Source organism: Stegostoma tigrinum, chromosome 31, assembly GCF_030684315.1.
Source record: "Stegostoma tigrinum isolate sSteTig4 chromosome 31, sSteTig4.hap1, whole genome shotgun sequence".
Taxonomy (NCBI): Eukaryota; Metazoa; Chordata; class Chondrichthyes; order Orectolobiformes; family Stegostomatidae; genus Stegostoma; species Stegostoma tigrinum.
In genome coordinates, this window is record NC_081384.1 from 34,035,199 (window position 1) to 34,055,278 (window position 20,080).

Sequence of the window (20,080 nt, forward strand, 5' to 3'; positions counted from 1 at the left end):
CCCAAAATGCCTTACAGCCAATTAAATACTTTTTAAGTCTAGTTATTTTTTTAATGTAGGAAATACAACAGCCAATTTGCACGTAACAAGTCCGACAACTAGCAACAATGACAATATAATCTGTGTTGATTTGACACTTTATTCAAAGGCTTGCACCTCCAGTATTTCAGCTCAGCACCATAGTATCAACCTGCATTACATGCTCAGGGTCCTGAAGTATGGTCTGAGCTCACAATCTTCTGACCAAGGTGAAAGAAGCAAGCAAAAGCTGAGACCTTCAAGCAAACACTGACAGCCTGCTCACAAGTGCTATATATCCTGTGTTGGTCCAATGGGGGTTGAGGCATGTAATGAGGCCAATGACACCATCTTCCAAGAATATTAAGTCAGCAACTCCTTCCATTGAATAGATACTTACGATATGATACTACATGCAAGGAACCTCTCAACATTGGCACATGGAAAGCAGGTAGAATTGTATTTGGAAGGGGTTAGAGGTGACCCTAATCTTGATGAAGGAGACAGAATTTCAAACGAGGACATAGCAATGATGATAGGATTTCCAGGCAGTAGGACACAAACAAGAGAAAACCTACCAGCAATTATGAGCAAAAGGGACAGAGATCAGGGCTGTACTAAGTGCTACAAAAATGGAATATGCATTTCTATCATGTCTTTGATACGTTTTACAATATCAACAACAAAATGTTGATCAAACAACATCTGATGCTGAATCCTATAAAATATTAGGGAAGGTGACCAAAAGCATGGCCAAAGAAGTAAGTTATGAGGAGGAAACAGAGAGAAGTGGAGAAGTTTAAGGAGGGATTCAGGCACAACCAGCAATGTAAGGGTTTCAGAGATAGTAGGAACTGCAGATGCTGGAGAATCAGAGATAATAAGGTGTGGAGCTGAATGATCACAGCAGGCCAAGCAGCATCAGAGGAGCAGGAAAGCTGATGTTTCGGGCCTAGACCCTTCTTCAGGAATGGGGAAAGGGAAGGGGGATCTGAAATAAATAGGGAGAGAGGGGGAGGTGGATAGAAGATGGATAGGGGAGAAAATAGGTGGAGAGGAGACAGACAGTTCAAAGAGGCGGGGATGGAGCCAGTAAAGGTGAGTGTAGATGGAGAGGTAGGGAGGAGATAGGTCAGTCCGGGGAGGACAGACAGGTCAAGGGGGCGGGATGAGGTTAATTGGTAGGAGATAGGGGTGGGGCTTGAGGTGGGAGGAGGGGATAGGTGGGAGGAAGGACAGATTAGGGAAGCAGGGATGAGCTGAGCTGGTTTTGGGATGCAGTAAGGAGAGGAGAAATTTTCAAACGTGTGAAGAACCCTGCAGCCCAATGGTATCAATGTGGACTTCACAAGCTTCAAAATCTCCCATCCCACTACCGCATCCCAAAACCAGCCCAGCTCGTACCCGCCTCCCTAACCTGTCTTTCCTCCCACCTGTCCCCTCCTCCTGCCTCAAGCCCCATCTCCATCTCCTACCTACTAACCTCATCCCACCCCCTTGACCTGTCTGTCCTCCCTGGACTGACCTATCTCCTCCCTAACTCACCACCTACACTCACCTTTACTGGCTCCATCCCCGCCTCTTTGACCGGTCTGTCTCCTCTCCACCTATCGTCTCCCCTATCTATCTTCTAACCGCCTCGCCCTCTCTCCCTATTTATTTCAGATCCCCCATTTCTGAAGAAGGGTCCAGGCCTGAAACGTCAGCATTCCTGCTCCTCTCATGCTGCTTGGCCTGCTGTGTTCAACCAGCTCTACACCTTGTTATCTCAGCAATGTAAGGGTGTTGGATATTGAGGAAACATAACAATTCCGAATTTGAGGAATGCAGTTTTGTCAAAGTTGCATTTACAGCACAGTTAGAAATAAAGTTGATTTCATTTACAGTGCTGTTAACAGCTGGAGTACTACAGACAGGGTGAAAAGGGCCATGCGTGTGGATTTGAACAGTTGAAGCAGGTCTGCTGATATTCTTTCTTGCAGCTGAAGACTAATATGGATTATGCTTCTGTTTTAAAGATTCCTTAATGAAGGATGACTGACACATACCTGCAGGGTGCCTAATTGTCAGTGCGTGCCAGAAAGACACACTGGCTTCTCACCATCTATCTGTTTATACACAGCAAACACCTGGATGGATGTTTTTCATGCCAGAATAGCTAATCTTTCATTTACAGCACCAAGCTTGTTCTGAAGTGTAAACTACTGTCTGACATGTCCAGCATTAGGAAGCTATCACAATAAATGGAGTTTAATTTAAATATAATTAAGGCTGAGACAGATAAATCTTTGATTTCCAAGGGGATGAAAGATTATCAGGAATGTGCAGGAATACAGAGTTGAGCTTAAAATCAAATCAGCCATGATCTTATTGAATCGTGGGGCAGGATCAAAGGGCTGAGCGGCCTGCTTTTGTTCAATGTTTGTATGCAATCCCTCCTTCAACTACACTCTCAAGCATTACACTAGCTACCTTCCCCCAATCAGTCCCCAAATATGTTCCATTTTAGGCCTACGCTGACCTCTTTCAAAACCTCCTAGTTATCGCTTCATCCTTCGTCCAATGCGATTATCTAAAGCACTATTCTCTTTGTTGTGAAGATTTCTAATACATTGTTGTTAATTGGGAACTTGTGTTCTAAAGTAGAATTAAATGGACTCCGTGAGTTCTGAAGAAAGGTCATTGTGCGTTCTCTCCACAGATGCTGCCACACCCATTGAGTAGCTCCAGCAATTGTTGTTTTTTTTTGTTTTTAGTTTTGTGAAGGTGACTTTTTTTTGAAAGGGTCAGAAACCTTTTTCATCATCAGGTTTTCCAAGAAATCATGTGATTTAAGCTAAATGTCCAAACAAGCCAGCTACTGGGACAATTGCTGATGTGTTTACTAATTTAAGATTTACAATCCAGAGAAAGGCTGTTGGACAGTGGCTGCAAATTGGTCCGATTCACAGAAAAAATATCCACGCCAGCACATAAGCAGTTTTGTTTCAGCAGTCTCCAGGCTGACAGACCCGGAAAGATCTCAAAACCTGTTTTAACCTTTCAAACAGACAGCGTTGATAAAGCCCAGGACTCTTCATTGAATCAAAACAGACAGAAGAGGACCTTTGGCCCATTGAGTTTAGGTCAGCCACTTGATGAATTCTCACTTCTGGATGTGTGACCAGTTCAATGAGACTTTCAAAAGGGCTTTGGACTATTGTTTCCATTTAAATAATGTGCAACATTACTGGGGAGAATGCAGGAGATTTGCACTGAGATAATACGTTCAAGCAGCCAGACACAGTTAACTGAATGGCCTCCTTCTGAAACTCAACAATTCTGTGATTTTGGCTACTGGCCCAGCAATGAAGGACAGTCAATTAGTGGCAGGTCACCTTGGGTCAGATGGGCGGTGTTGCCAAGACCTTATCAATGGGAAACGAGCATGTCTTCCTACATTTGTTCCCTCTCACTCCCTCAAGCTAATCTTGCCACAGCAGTGACTGCAGGCCGTCTTGTGGAACAATTTCTCCTCCAGAATAGTCACCTGGCAGCTGTGACTACCAGTAAACTTGAGTAGTTTTGTGTATGTTTTCAGGACTCTGCCATCTTGAGGTGCTTTTGTGTGCTTGTTCTTGTGGTCTCTGGTTAGGAATACCAGAGAGGCACTAACAGGTATTGCATCAGACCAACCAGTTCCTGTTCCACCCACCATCCTTGTCCAAAAGGAAAAATCAGTAAAACTTGTGAATTACACATACTGGCCTGACTTGTTTTGTATACCTCAGAACAGTGCATCAGAGCGATCAGTGTATTCATTTCAAGCATTATTATTTATTTTTGGTTTTTCCCTCCACATTATTGCATGGTGATGCCTGAGGTAGCCAATCTGCTGCGCATGTTTGCTTTCTGACTTGAGTAAGAAGCAAATAATCAATTTTCCAAATGTTTGATTTTCTGCTTGATTCTTTGGGAAATCTCAACAGAAAGAGGCTGAGATTTACACCGATGCTAACGCTGTTCAGCCATGACTGCATTGCAATAGTGACTGCAAGGTAATGCACACCCACCTCACTTCCTCAGCCCCCTTCACTTCATCTAATTCAGTCTCTTTAGTTAAAGACGTTAACTGTATTTACAGTTCAGCTCAGTTAGTGGTCAGTCAGACAAGTGTGTACTCAGTATCCATCCAATATGGTAGTCCCTGATCTACTTACTCTTTCAGTGAAATATTGAGGGAGTGCTGCTATGTCAACTGTGTCAACTTTCAGATGCGATCTTAAACTGAAACCTCCCTCCCACTGCCCCGTACCTCTCCCTTGCCTTTGATGATTTACATTGTCCTTAACGTGCTTTGCACACATTATTCGATTGGATATATGCTGGTGGTTAACAGATGGAAAAGAAAAATCACAGCTGATTCGGGTGATGGGAAAAAAAAGCCTCTAGTTGTGTGTTGGAGCACTTCTGGATATTAAAAAAAAACTGGAACCTCAAATAACACCTGAAATAATTTGAACATCCCATTCAAAGTGTCACTGTGAATATCCTTCTCTCACAATAGACAAAAATCCCTATTTGTACAAAAAGGCCATGATTCTTTGTCAAAATATTCAAACTAAATTTCAATTCAAAATGTTAATAATTAAAAACATCACAGTTTTTCAAGTTAACTTCTTTCTAGCTGAACACAATCCAGTCTATGACAGATGGTGGTCCCATTCTTTCTACATATCCTAATCCAAAGCCGACCCACTCCTTACCGTTCGTCCAGCTTCATTGTTGTGCCTGTTCATTGCAGACCTAGCATCTGGCCTATTTTCTCGGGCATCAGCAAACTCTCTGGACACCAGTACGCCAAACTCAGCATCCTCGCTGCAGCCTCCCCATTTCCAGCCTTCGCCTGGTGGGCCCTTGTGATGTGAGTCACAGCCGCAGATAGTGTTGGAACCCTCAGCACAGGAACGTGTCACGGCGAATGCCACTCCAGCTGAGGCAATGGCATGGACAAAAGCAGATTCCCGGGTGGCTGGAAGACAAAAAGCAAATGGGCAGAGGAGATCAGAACATGGACAGATTTCAACACGTCACACAGGAAAAAAGTCAACGAGGCATGCTTTTTAAATACACACTAATGGTTATGATTTATCTGAAAACTATTGTAAAGATGCTTATTGCCAACATTTATATTTCTTTCACACTTTGAAACTTAATTAATATATATTAAACACCACACATGGTATTGTGGGATCAGAGAGTTCTTCTGACAGCCAATTTCTGAAATGAAAATGAATCCAAAAAATGCTTTAATTTTACTTTGGTTTTATTTTATTTACAACACCAAGGTTTATAACATCAACAGTTTTAGAAAACTGACCCAGGTATGTCACTAAATCCAAAAATGCAAAGTAATCAAATGATTTACAACTTGCAAATATCTTCATTAATGTATTTACTGTTGTTAATTCAGAAAGAAAATTCAGTATTGAAACTGAATAGAAAGTTTTGTCTTACATTTAAACTTATTGATCAGCTTGCAATTGTGTCATTTTGTTTTCCAGAAGAATATTGCTATTCTTACTTCTCTCTTGAAGTACTTCTCACTCATGCCAAGAAACAGGTTCACAGGTACAGACAGCCTTCCATGACCCTATGGCTTCATTCTTCACCTGTATGGGTATCACAATCAAACCAGGTCCTGTGCAAAGGCATTTTTTTTCCCTTTATTCATCAGCAGGATGAGGACATCACTACTAGGCAGCATTTATTGCCTATCCCTATTTACTCAGAGAATTCCTAATCGCCCAGAAGGCAGTTCAAAGTCAACCACATTGCTGTGGGTCAGGATATACATGTAGGCCAGACCAGGTAAGGATGGCAATTTCCTTCCCCAAAGGGCGTTAGCAAAATAGATGGGTTTTTCCTGACAATCAACAATGGATTCATGGTCATCATTAAATTCTTAATTCCAGATATTTTGTTGAATTTATGTTCCACCATCTGCCATGGCGGGATTCAAACCTGTCTCCCCAGAACATTATCTGGGTCTCTGGATTAACAGTCCAGTGATAATACCACCAGGCGATCACCTCCTCGATGTACAATTTTCCGTGCAGGCTGCTCAGGAGAGGGACCTTGACTTTGTTTTTTGCCTTTCTTACTCTGTTGGTGGCACTTCTGTTAAAAGAGTTCCTGTTGGTGAGGTTCATCTCATTAAATGAGTCATAGGTGGTAAACCCCACTTCATTAACAGGACTGTCAGTAGTAATAGTTAAGCTTTCAACTGAATCTCAGAGGTTTGCTTATAATCTTGAGTTCCCTTTTTATGATTTCAAATGCCCCAGCCATTGAGTTGAATACTGTGGACTCCATTCAAAGTATGTATTATCTTTATCTGTGAGTTGTGTTGGAGCCATGTAGGAATCAGATCAAATTAGGTGGAATCACATTTGATTACTATATCAATTCATTAAATAACAAATGCTGTTATGCAATGACTTCTGCATTTTAATGGTTTTATATAATATTTCCCCACATATTATTTAAATTATTCCACTTAGTTTAAATTGTTAACCCCAGCTTTACATTCATAAAGAAAACAAATCAGATCTCCAGATGTTTTTATATTGTAATTACAGAAAAGGATGATTTTTGCTTCACAAATCTATTACCTTTGAAGGAATGGGATTCTAGTATGTTTGACATGGGCTGTTCAGCTTTGATAAATGGGTTCAAATGCATTGTGGACTAATAGGGTGAAAGCATTCTTTACTGGCTGTGTCCAAAGCAGGGACCTGCACTTTGGCAGTACTTCATTGATTGTAAAGTGCTTTGGGATTTCTTGAAGTTGTGAAAGGTACGAACAAATGCAGAGATAGTGAGAACTGCCGTTGCTGGAGAATCTGAGATAACAAGGTGTAAAGCTGGGTGAACACAGCAGGCCAAGCAGCATCAAAAGGAGCTGAAACGTCAGCTTTCTTGCTCTTCTGATCTGCTTGCTGTGTTCATCCAGTTCTACACCTTGTTATCTATGAATAAGTACATTTCTTTCTTCCTCTCCTTCCCTGTTTCTTTGTCTTGTATGTTCTCAAACTGCTCAGAATGGCACAGGAGCAATTTTATTACGTATCCTCTTCTCTCTTGTTATCCTTCCTTTGTGATGGTATCAGCCCTATGCTTGGCCTGTCTTCCCCAAGATCACATTGGGGCTTCACTTTGTATTGATTAACTATCAAAACTGTACATCCTACCTACTGAGCAGTAACACATAGGCACGTCATCATCTGATTCCCAAAGCACCACTTGGCAGAAATAGTGTGAAGGCACACTACACCAAATTGTGAAATATACTACTCCATGTCCAATTGCCTTCTGACCTCCACCTAAGAAACTACTGTCCCAGCTAATATCATTCCTTAACTGATGCTATTGCCTTGCTATCCATGAAGCCTTGCTGTGACAAACTGACTGTCATATTTCCTGCATTACAACAGGGACTACACTTGAAAAACTACTTCCTTGGCTGTAGAGCAGTTTGGTAAGCCCAGTTATTGTGAACGATCCTATATAAATGCATGCATTGCATATATAGTGGGGCATGGTTCCCTGTGTTCAAGCCCGGTCCTGCACACTGGCAACCATTAGCTCTTCTGCAACCGTGGGCCTCCTTCACAAGAACTATTGGTCAGCCACAGTAAGAATCAAAGTATAGTTCAGTCTCGCCATAACTTGATGGCCCTGTCCATTGAGCAATGGTCATAGACTGGGAATGTTGACTATTTTTCCTCCTTGGCCCAGGGTCTCTCTTATAATAGACCATTCAGTCCTCTGAGGCTGTTCCACCCATCATCAGATCATGGGTGATGGGTACCTGAACTACACTTACCACTTTGGCTCCATAATTCTTAATAGCATTGTATGACTAGGATCCCTGCACCCAGTTACCATTAGCTACTCACCACATCTCAGATACTCATCCAGTGAACAGTCAAACTGGGTTCTGTAATGCAGGTATGCAATGCCTGATCTCTATTTATTCACATTTTTCCATCTAACACAGATAATGCTTCCAATCATCCCCAGCAGTCTGCTCTAGTATTATGTCAGTGTACTGCAGTTTGTGATTGAATTTAGAAAGCTGTAGTATACAAAGATGAGGAAGGAAATAAAGAAATAGGGAAGACCAAAAGAGTCGAGCATACACTACTTTCCCTTTACTTTCTCAACCTCAGGCCCTCTCAAAGCACTGCGCAGCAAATGAAGTATTTATGAAATGGACTCTCTGCTGTAACATAGAAAACACAAGTCAAATCAAATGCAGCAAACACCCACAAAATTAGATAACTAACCAGATAATCTGTTCTAATCATTAGTCGAGGAAGAGGGTTGTTTCGGACAGTAGGCAAAGCCCCCTGCTTTTTTTCCAGGTATTGTCATAGGGATTTTACCATCCATCAAATATTGATTCAGTACACAGTTTAACCCACAATGAAAAATAGTGTACCTCTAAAACTGTAGATGTCCCTCAGTATTCCACTGGAGTGTCAGCCTGGGTTATGTACTCATATTATTGTCCAGTTCACAGAATTCCTGTTTACCCACAGTAATGTTCATTATCAAGTTTGCTTCATGTATGTTGATGCACAGGCTCATGAAGAGAAGGTCCAATGTACCAAACAGCCTACTCCTGCTACTATTTCTGGTGTCGCTTTTTCTCCGGAGAATTAAGCCAATTTGACAGCGTAACCCAAGATAAATATTTATCCTCTGAACAGTTGCATAAAAATGTGTCAGCTTGAAAATAAACAAGAGAAACTTTGGACTGTTACAAAAACCCAACTGGTTTTCCAGGAAATGAACTTCCCTGCCCTGACTGCCTCAAACACAGCAATGTGATTCTCCATGCTCTCTGGATAACTAATGGTTGGCAACAAATGTTACCTAGCCAACACCACCCACATCCCAAAGAGCGGAGGGGAGGCAACGGCATGTCATTAACATCACTAGTCATCCAGCAGTCCCAGGCTAATTTTCTGAGGACACAAACTGATATCACATCACAGCAGATGGTGAAATTTGAATTCAGCAGAAGTCTGACATGAAAGGTAATCAAATGGCAGTCATGTATTAAAACAAAGAACGGTAGATGCTAGAAATCAGAAACATAACTTGCTGGAAAAACTCAGCATCTGTGGAGCGAAAGCAGATGTTAATATTTTGGGCCCAGAGACCCTCCTTCAGACCTGCTGAGTCTTTCCCACTGTCAGTTGTTGTTTCAAAAAAAAACTAGTTCAATCCTTTAGAAAAAGAAATCAGCCATCTTTAACTGGTGTAGCCTACATGTGACTCCAGGTCCACTATAGTTTTGTTCACTCTTAATTGCTCTTTAGGCAATCAGGGATGGACAATACCTGCCAGCAACACCCAGATCCCACAACGAAGTGGAAGATATATGTGTATATATAAACGATTACATTTATGTCTGAAAGGGAACACTGGCTGTTAGATAATGAGATACAGAAGTTGAAGACACGGAAATGTCCTGATGCCAGAATAGACTCATGTTATGAGAAGACAGTAAATGAGCGAGCTGCCAAAAGATAGAAGAGCAATGGATAATGACCCCCGGGACACAATCGTTTCGATAGAGGAGAGATGTCCTGGGATTATATGAGAGAGTAAATCTGAGACAGTGATGCCAGAGGTGTGGGAATGTCCTGTGACAGCTCAGGACAGAGACTGACTCTCATGGCTCGAAAATGAGCTCCATTACCTGCTGGGTGTCTGAATCTGGCTTTGTTAGCTCGGTGTCACACTGTATTATTAATACAATGGAGAGAGTTACTTCAGGCAACGTTACCCACTGCCGAGTTCTGGCATTCCCTGACAAATCGTAGCAACAGCCAACTATTCTTAATTCTAGTGTGTCCCCAATCGGGTGGGATAGACTAGGAAATCCCTATTGAAACACTTTCATCAAAATGACTAAAGGGCGTGTGAATGGCGCAGCTACGGCCGTAATCACTAGTTCGCGCTGATATAGTTTGCCCTCTCTCGCAGTGGGGTAGAAGCTTAACTCTTTTTCTCAGTATAAGCTTATTTTGCTCTTTTTAATCCCTTTAGCTCATGAAGCATCAACACTGATCCTGAGCGTTTCGAGCTCAGAGGCCAATAATGATTTTTTTATATGTATATATATTTAAAAGGAGATATGCTTTAAAAATGTAATTTAAATGGCAGTAATGAGGCAAGGCCTGTCTGTAACATCTTGTCGGCTCCGGTGACCCGGGTTAGATTGAGGGGCGGCGCTGAGCAGGCTGAAGCAATGTCCAGGGCCGCGACACGTACACGATCCCCACTCCTCGCAGATACTCGGTCTCCCACAGGCCTGGAGCCCTGTCAGGAGACAGAAGCAGAAACAATAATCTCCAAACAAGAGGGGACCAGGGAAAACTAATAAATCCCCAGAGGGAGGAGAGGGCACCTGGGAGAACTACATAAAATGTATGAGAGGGGGACAAAATACCGAAAGAACTGCAGGGTGCTGGATATCAGAAACGAAGTAAAATTGCTGGAAAAACTCAGCAGGTCTGGCAGCATCTATGGAGAGAAATCACAGTTTACGCTTCGGGTCTAAGTGACAGAACAAATTGTACATCACCTTAGATACCCCTTTCCCCAAATGAAGTAATTCATACAATTTTTAGAAAAAGACCTTGACTCACTCGAGCATCAAATTGCCGACGATGAGTCGATGAGCACAATCACTTCCCCACCTGGAGCAAAAAAAACCCGCCAAAATCTCGCCACCCCCGCCCCACCCCAAGCACAGCGATCCAATACAAAATGCATTATACACCAGTCAACTGCTAAACCCTCTCCTTCATTCCTTCAGTCCTGAGCTGCGTTCCCCAAACCACAAAAGCTCCACATCCTTGTGACTGCACTGGTACATCAGTAATCTGTCAGCAATGTGTCGGAATATATCTTCAGGTAGAGATCACCGGTAATAACATTCCCATCATTATCGCTGCCGGAACAGGCCGATGCAACGGTGAGAAGCAGTTATGGTCTGTGTCACCGTTAACGTGCCTTGTTGCTGACCCTTCCCCGACTACAATACTTTTAGAGAAATTAGAACTAGTTTTGTCAATCCTGCAGGGTTCTTCTCGAGTTTCGAAGAATCAAGGGCTAATTTCCTGGACGACCCAGGTGAAAATTATTAAAAAGTTTGTTTACGTTTTTGTCGATGTTCCTCTGTTAGGAAAAGGATTTGAAAGGAATGGATGTTTTATTAATGGTATATTGCCATGAAATTGCATGCTCTACTGAAATCTAACTGGGTTAAATGCAAATATAAAGTACAGGTGAAACTCAGCAGGTCTGGTACCATGTGTGGAGAGAGAAACCGATAATGTTTGAAGTCCAAGATGATTTTTTTCAGAACTTTAGGTTTGTTTTCCCATTGGGCTTTGTCTCTCACTGGGGATGATCTCCCACTAGGAATTGTCTCCCACTGATGATCATCTCTCGCTCTCTCTCTCTCTGGACTGGGATCTGTGTCTCACCGGGGATTGTCTCCCACTGATGATCATCTCTCGCTCTCTCACTCTGGACTGGGGTTTGTGACTTATTGGGGATTGTCTCTAGCTGATGATTATCTCTCTCTCTCTCTCTCTCTGGACTGGGATCTGTGTCTCACCGGGCATTGTCTCTAGCTGATGATTATCTCCCTCTCTCTCTGGACTGGGATCTGTGTCTCACCGGGGATTGTCTCTAGCTGATGATCATCTTTCTCTCTCTCTCTGGTCTTTCTCTGGGAATTGTCTTTCATAGGGGTCATCCACAGGGGAATGATCTCCCACTAGGGATTGTCTGTATGTGGGAATTGTCTCTCATTAATTATCATCTCTCTCTCTTGACGAGTGTCTGTTTCTCACTGGGGTCTGTCTGTCACTGGGGCCTGTCTGTCACTGGGGTTTCTCTCCATCTGAGATCTCCTATTGTGGACTATCACCCACTGGGTTTTGATTTTGAACTGAGAATCATCATTTGCTGGGATTAGTCCCGAAGCAATATATAGTTAATTATTTTATGTGATACATTATTATTAGTGCAAAACCCAAAGATTCAGCTCTGCAGTTAAGAAAGCCGATATTTAAATGCAAGTAATTTATTTTCATTTCCTTTAACTGACAATGATGAATGATTATATTAATTTTACCAGTAAATGATTGCGACAGAGTGGGATGGAGAACCATGTTTGACTCCCCCCCCCCCCCCCCCCCCCATTCCTAACCCAAAGTGCTGGGACCAAATTCTTATATTTAACCAAACTGAGATTGAACATGGAACTCACTGCAGTGCAAAACAAATTGACAACTTGCAGTTTATTGACTATGGCTGAGCAGTGTTCTCATGGAAAAACTAAAGCCCACCATCTGCACTGGTCTCCACCCTGCATTGGCACTTAGAGGTAACAATTGACAACACTGTTTTGTTGCCGATCTGATCCATACCTCGGCGGTTTCTTCACAACATCAGTTTCAAGACTATTGATCTTCACTGGTCATGTATTTAGGTCAAGCCAATATAACATTACATAATCAACACACACATTAGTGAGGTTCAACATTCACATCAACAGCTACTAAGTTTGGAATTATACAGAGATTCTGCAATGAAACGTTTCTCAAATGTAACATATAATCATGTAACATTAGTCCTGTTCCTTCACTCATCATCTACCTTTTCTATTTTTCTCATATTTATGCAAGTAAGGATTGATGGCAGACAGAAGTTGAACACTTTCCTCTTTCAAGCTTCTAATATCAGCATTAAGGCCTCCCATGTACAGGTTAGCTGCAGGGTAAATATCCCATTACTCAAACTCAAAAGTATGACAACAGTCTCACATTAACACTGGAATCCACATCAATTGCAGTTTTTTTTAACAAGTAGTCCTATTGGCGGTTTTGAATGAGATCACTGACTTAGTGCCAATCAGGACATGTTAGGTATCTGCAGAAACTAAGCTGTTGGAACTCATTCATGTATGATCCTCAATTTTATCGATTGTCTTCTCCAATTCTACTCTTAATCACCCTCATTAAACTCCAGATTGCCAGACATTTCAATGGAAGAAAGACAGTTTTAAACATAAGCAACTGAGAATTCAAATATACTGAGCTGCTTTATCACTGAGCTCCAGATGTGAAAACTCTTGAAATAGCTGCAAATGGTTTGTTGGAAAGTCAACTAGATTTATAGCTACCCAAACTGTATTATATCTATAGTGTCTTGACATATATAATGACTCAGAATCATAGAGTCTGAGAGATATACAGCACAGAAACAGGCCCTTCGGTCCAATTCATCAATGCTGACCAGATATCCTAAATAAATCTAATCCCATTTGCCAGTATTTGGCCTATATCACTCTAAACACTTCCTATTCATACACCAATTCAGAAGCCTTTTAAATGTTGTAATTGTACCAGCCTCCACTACTTCCTCTGGCAGCTCATTTCCATACACACACCACCCTCTGCATGAAAAAGTTGCCCCTTAGGCCCCTTTTAAATCTTTCGTCATCACCTTTAACATATTCCCTCTAGTTTTAGACTTCCCTACCCCACAGAAAAGACCTTGTCTTTTACCCTATCCATGCCCCTCATGATTTTATAAACCTCTACAGGGTCACCCCTCAGCCTCCAATGCTCCAGGGAAAATAGCCCCAATCTATTGAGCCTGTCCCTATTGATCAAACCCACCCCGACCCTGGCAACATTCTTGTACATCGTTTCTGAACCCTTACAAGCTTCACAACATCCTTCCTACAGCAGGGAGACCAGAGTTGTGTACAGTATTCCAGTAGTGGCCTAAACAATGTCCTGTGCAGCTGCAACATGATCCCCAACTCCTATACTCAGTGAGCTGACCAGTAAAGGCAAGCATACCAAACACCTTCTTCACTATCCTATCTTCCTACGACTCCACTTTCAAGGAACTATGAACCTGCACTCCAAAGTCTCTTTGTTCAGCAACACTCCCCAGGACCTTACCATTAAGTGTATAAGTCCTGCTTTGACTTACCTTTCCAAAATGCAGCACTTCACATTTATCTAAACTAAACTCAATCAGCCACTCCTCGGCCCATGGTCCATCTGATCAAGATCCTGTTTTACTCTGAGGTAACCTTCTTCGCTGTCCACTACACCTCCAATTTTGGTGTCACCTGCAAACTTACTAACCATACCTCCTATGTTCACACCCAAGTCATTAATATAAATGACAAAAAGCATTGGACCCAGCACTGATCCTTGAGGCACACTGCTGTCACTGGCCTCCAGTCTGAAAAGCAATCCTCCACCACGACCCTCTGTCTTCTACCTTAGAGCCAATTCTGTATCAAAATAGCTAGTTCCCCCTCTATTCCGTGTGATCCAATCTTGCTAACCAGTCTATCGTGAGGAACCTTGTCGAATGCCTTACTGAAGTCCATGTTGATCACATCCACCACTCTACCCTCACCAATCCTCATTGTTACTTCTTCAAAAAACTCAAGTGAAGTTTGTGAGACATGATTTCCCACACACAAAGCCATGCTGACTATCCCTAATCAGTCCTTGTCTTTCCAAATGCGTGTAAATCCTGTCTGTCAGGATTCCTTCCAACAACTTGCCCACCACTGACATCAGGCTCACCAGTCTATAGTTCTCTGGCTTTTCCTTACCACCTTTCTTAAATAGAGTCACCATGTTAGCCAACCTTCAGTCTTCTGGCACGTTACCTGTGGCTATTGATGATACAAATATCTCAGTAAGGCTCCCAGCAATCACTTCCCTTGCTTTCCTGATCAGGTCCCGGGGATTTATCCACCTTTATGCATTTTAAGATGTCCAGCACCTCCTCCGCTGTAATATAGATAATTTTCAAGATGTTGCTCTTTATTTTCCCACATTCTGTACCTTCCATTTCCTTTGCCCCGTAAACACTGATGCAAAATATTCATTTAGTATCTTTGCCATCTTCTGCAGTTCTACACATAGGTGGCCTTACTGATCTTTAAGGGGCCCTGTTCTCTCCCCAGTTACCCTTTTTCCCTTAATATATCCATAGAATCCCTTTGGATTCTCCTTAACCTTATGTACCAAAGCTATCTCATGTCTCCTTTTTGCCCTCCTGATTTCCCTGTTACATATACTCTACTGCCTTCCATATTCTTCTAGGGAATCACTTGATTCGTACTGTCTACATCTTCTTATTCTTGACCAAAACCTCAGTTTCAAAGATATAGGAGACAGAAGGAAACCATCTTCTTTAGAATTACAATATTGCCAATGGTTTTGATAATACTTTAACATTTAGTTAGTTAGCAGCAACATAAATGTCATATCTACATGTAGCTAAGACAGGTAGATCCTGCACAACCACAATTCATGAAAAAATAAAAAAAAAAGACTCAGCACAGCACAGAGCAGCATGGGATCTGGTGTGATACAGACTGGAACTGACAAATGATAATTCATTCAAAACAGCTGAGTTCACGGGTTTGAATTGGCAGCGAAACATTGATTGCGCCTGGAGGACCATCGACTCAGTGAAAGATGCTCTGAGGTCTGCCCAGAACTTGGTCTTCCAGAGAAAAGAGTTGACCCCAATCGAGTTTTGCAAACTCACACATTGCAAGTTCCAGAACCACATGCTGAGGAATGTATTAAAGCTTGGGGAAGCTGCTGTTAAGACACAGTGGAGAAAGACCACTGTCTAAGGTTGTCATGCCAAAGTTTAACGTGGGTCTGTTCTGTCATTGAAACCTCCCAGCGCCTCAAATGCATGTAAGTATAGTCTTGTACAAGTAAGAGATGCCTTTGATTTGTTTGTTGGATACAGTCAAACTCCAGTGTTTGCGAATTTCCTCACATGCCACTGTACAGAACTGATCAGCATTTGTGATTGTGTGTGTGTGTGTGCGTGCGTGTGTGTGTGTCTGTCTGTGTGTGTGTGTATGTGTGTGAAAAGATATTTCTATGAATAAAGTATATTTTTGAAATAAAAATTATGAATGAGCTATGAAGTGTTTTCACACAACTGTGATCTATATCTCAAATTTGTGGTCGTTTATGGCGTTTTATGGATATGCGACTTCTTGACCCATTGTACCTACATTTCCCTCCAGGTTTTAGCCTCAAGTATAGTTATACAGAAACTGGGAATGTTTTCAAACAAGGGTCAGTTTCAAACTGAGAAAGGTGAAAGCAGAAGCTGGAATCCTAACAGCCACAGAGTGGCTTTGAAGGTGGAAAGGCGAGGATGTTTGGCAAGTTGCAAGCTGGGTTACCCAGCCAACAGCTTTACAGCTCTGACCGATCTTGCCAGAGGAGAAGTCAGACTTGCATCAGCTACCTGCCAGATAGCATGGGTAATAAATTAAAAGAGTTTTGACCCATCTGTAGGCAAAGTGGTGGTGTCATTGAGATCATTCTGTTGGCAGACAGGATTCTTACTAAGATTGAAGCCTGGTGCCTTGAGGTGGTATCCTGGTGGCCAGCTGGGGGTTGTTGGTCCCTCCACTGTGGCCACACTTCCTTACACCATTCATTTAAGCTTTCAGAGTGCAGCTCCATCCCAAACTACACTGGTGGTGACCACGCAGCTGCTGGCTTCCCACAGGTTTGGGCACTCCAATAGCTTAGTCACTTGTACAGAGCATCCAATGTCCCAATTGAATGAGGTTCCTGAAAACACCTTGTTAATTTTTCCAATCTGGGAAGATTGTGCAAGTAGGCAGGACCCAGAAATCACAAGAGCTCAGGACCTACATGTGATCCTAATGTTTCAGTATCTTCCAAATTAAGAAGGTCATGCCTGTTGAGCCTAATTGCACACTTGGTCAACAGTTTAGAGCTTTCAGCACCACAAATTTCTTTTCTCAGAAGAAGAAAGATTTCTTACACTGAGAAACAGTTGAAGAGCTAACAATAGGAATGTCCATCACAAGACTAAAGAGTAAAAGAGAGAAGATGGAGAAAAATGTCAAGAATCTGTGTTGTAAAAACTCTATGACCATAAGACAAGAAGTTGTTAGGTGACAACAAGCAGGGGATTTTTGAGAAGCTGAAACAGTAGCGGAACAAAGAATGAAAGAGAAGATGAAATAAAGGAGCAGAGCGGAAGAAATTCTCCATTTAGCTCTGAATACACATACTGTGTATTTAAAACATGGAATGTATAATTTAAATACTTACATTATTTAGTACACATGAGTTTAATAACTAGCATCCCTTATCCAATCTCCTATAAAACAGTGTTTGTATCAGTATAATAATTAGAATAAGAACGTGCAGGGCCTATTTTTGTAATATTTGCAGCCAACATGGAGCATCATTCACTGGGGTTAGCTACAACAATATTGTGGATATGATGCTATTCTTTTCTGTTTATTAATTATAATGGAAAAAGCAATCATAAATATTATGCATGAAGCTGCCTGATCGACATTGCTATCAGGTATAGGTCCCTGCTGGGTGCATTTATTGAGAAAGATTATCCTTGTACAACATAGCATGATACAACCAGAGCAAGCTGTACATTCCCACAGTGCAACACAAAAATCATTTGTGGTGTTATCAAATCAAAAGACTGCTACAGAAACCAAAATGATGTATGAATCAAACCCGGGGTACAGTAGCAAAGTTCACACAGAAGAACACTGTGTTAATTCATACTAAATTGCCAATGCCAGAATGGCAAATTACAGTAATGTTTTTGATTAAAAATTGAAATAACACATAGATATGGTTGAGGTTGTTCATTCGAGTTTGGGTTTAAAGTGTAGTGTCATCAAGAAATATAAAATTATAAAATGAACAAGGTGTCATACCTTCTTAAAATTACGATATGGAATTTAGGAAGTGTGTATTAGATTTCTGTCTCGCCCGTTTTAGTCGACTTGTTAACGTGTTTAAAATAAATGGATAAACACTTGTGTTAGAATAAACAAAGGAATGAACATCATATAAATATTTTAAGTATTCGTAATTAGTTTCCCATGGCATACCGTCAAAGGCAACATGTTTATACAACCCACTAAGCTAAATAATTGATAGAATTACAACTGCATGTGAACACCACAATCGTTTTAGACACCTCTCCATTATAAGGTTACACAAAAAGTCCACAATTTGTAAAACCTATATCAGCTTCAGACTGCACTGGACAATAATCTGCTTGTCCATTTAGAGACTTAGTGTATATCTCAATCTGTGTAAAGTTAAAGCCAATTATTTTGTTTAAATTCCATTGGTTTTAATGGCAATTTCACAAAATACTTTTTCCCCACCATCAAATTAAAATGTTACTGCCAATTATATGACTGGATAGACTCTAGATTGTCCACATAGATAGGCAAGGCTAATCACCATAATTAAATAGTTACACATTCTGAATTTTGTTTTACTCTCGGCTGAATTTTTGTGGCTGCATCGCTTGTGTCTAACTCTAGCCCCATTCTTACCATGCACCATTCCTAGAATAACTTGCCATTGCCAGGATTTTGCAGATTTGACTAGCATCTGTGGGGCTGTGGTGTACCTGGTCAAGCACTATCAATCCGGAGTTGTCCTGCATGTGATCAATGCCCATGGAGTGTGCCTGAGAGGTTGGTGCCCAGTAACCAACATGTAGGTGGTTTGGAGCAAGCAGCAATATGCATTTGCCAGGTACCTGATCTGATTTCCATGTCGGGTTTTCTTGACATTACTTTATTTGTTGCTTTTGATAAGATAGAATGCTGAGTATTAATATGGAGACTTGCAGTGTTAATCAGACATTTAATAAGTTTAAACCATGTAGGTTGGCAACTCAGTCCTCAGCAGATGCAAAACAGATGCAGTTGAGATGTTGATGTACAACTTGCTGAACTCCATGCATATTGCTGCATTAAACACACAATGGCTCACTTCACTCACACTCTCAAGATTCTGCCCTCTTTCTTCTGTGGCTCTGACAGCGCTACTTCTAACTAGAATCCAATTTCCCATGAATCTTATCTAGCATGCATTCTTTATTTGAGAGCCAAGGCACAATCCATTGGATCTTTCCTGATAGGCAGAATTCCTAATGGACTGTCTGGGAATCATCCTTGGACAACACTCAGTCTGTGAAACCTTGGAAGATTTTATTCACTCCCTTGACACGTGTTAGGAGAGTCAATTAACACAGCCTAGACTATAATTGATGCTGGCACTCTTGTTGTCCACACAACTGGTTTTCCCACTGAGCTATACATTTATAGTTTCAGGGAAATTATCTTAATGTGAGACGGAAGGAAGAAAGTCTTACATTTATATAGTGCCTTTCTCAATCTCAGAACTTTCCAAAATGTTGTTTCAGCCAATAAGGTGTTTAAAGTTTTGTCACTGCTGTAATAAAGGAAACATGATCCCTAATTTATGCATTGTAAGCTCTCATAAACAGCAATGTGGCAATGGCCAGATATTTTGTTTAACATTTTCTCTCCACAGATGCTGTCAGACCTGCTGAGCTTTTCTAGCAATTTCTACTTTTGTCTCCCATTTACAACATCCGCAGTTCTTTCAGTTATCGGTTAATGTTTCTGGTTGAAGGATGAGCTAGGACATGAGGGGGAGATCCCAAAGATGTCTTCAAAATAGCACCATGGGAATTAAGCAACCAGCTTGTTCAATGTTTCCCCTGGGGCACCCACAACAGATTGCTGCCACTGATCTAACATCTCTAAAACAAGTTAAAGACTGTAATGTTTCCTGTAAGCCTCCTGTATCTGCTCTAAGGCAGCAATTCCTCTATTATTCTCTGTCTGTGGAAAGCAGCAATCATGTCCTCAGATATTTGTTGATATGGAGGCAATGGTGAAGCCACAGAAATGAGATGCTAAGCTGATTTCACGTGCACCCACTTATTCAGAAGGTGAGCCAAGGAAGCAAAGGATGTGGTGACAAGTGATGAAGTTCAACTAGGCACTGTCAGCTATAAAGACACTGTAGTACCTTCAACACCAAAATTGGAAGGGATCAAATGTATTGTTAAGGATTTTCAT

At 41.5% G+C, this 20,080-nt stretch overlaps 1 protein-coding gene across 1 annotated transcript in view; it reads right to left on the reverse strand.

Annotated features, from left to right (window-relative positions):
* LOC125466125 (proto-oncogene Wnt-3) overlaps positions 1 to 20,080 on the reverse strand; it is a 100,677-nt gene that overhangs the window by 43,581 nt on the left and 37,016 nt on the right. The window contains exon 3 of the mRNA XM_048560306.2: positions 4,764 to 5,029. Coding sequence (XP_048416263.1) covers positions 4,764 to 5,029 — 266 coding nt within the window. The remainder of the gene's footprint in view (positions 1 to 4,763; positions 5,030 to 20,080) is intronic.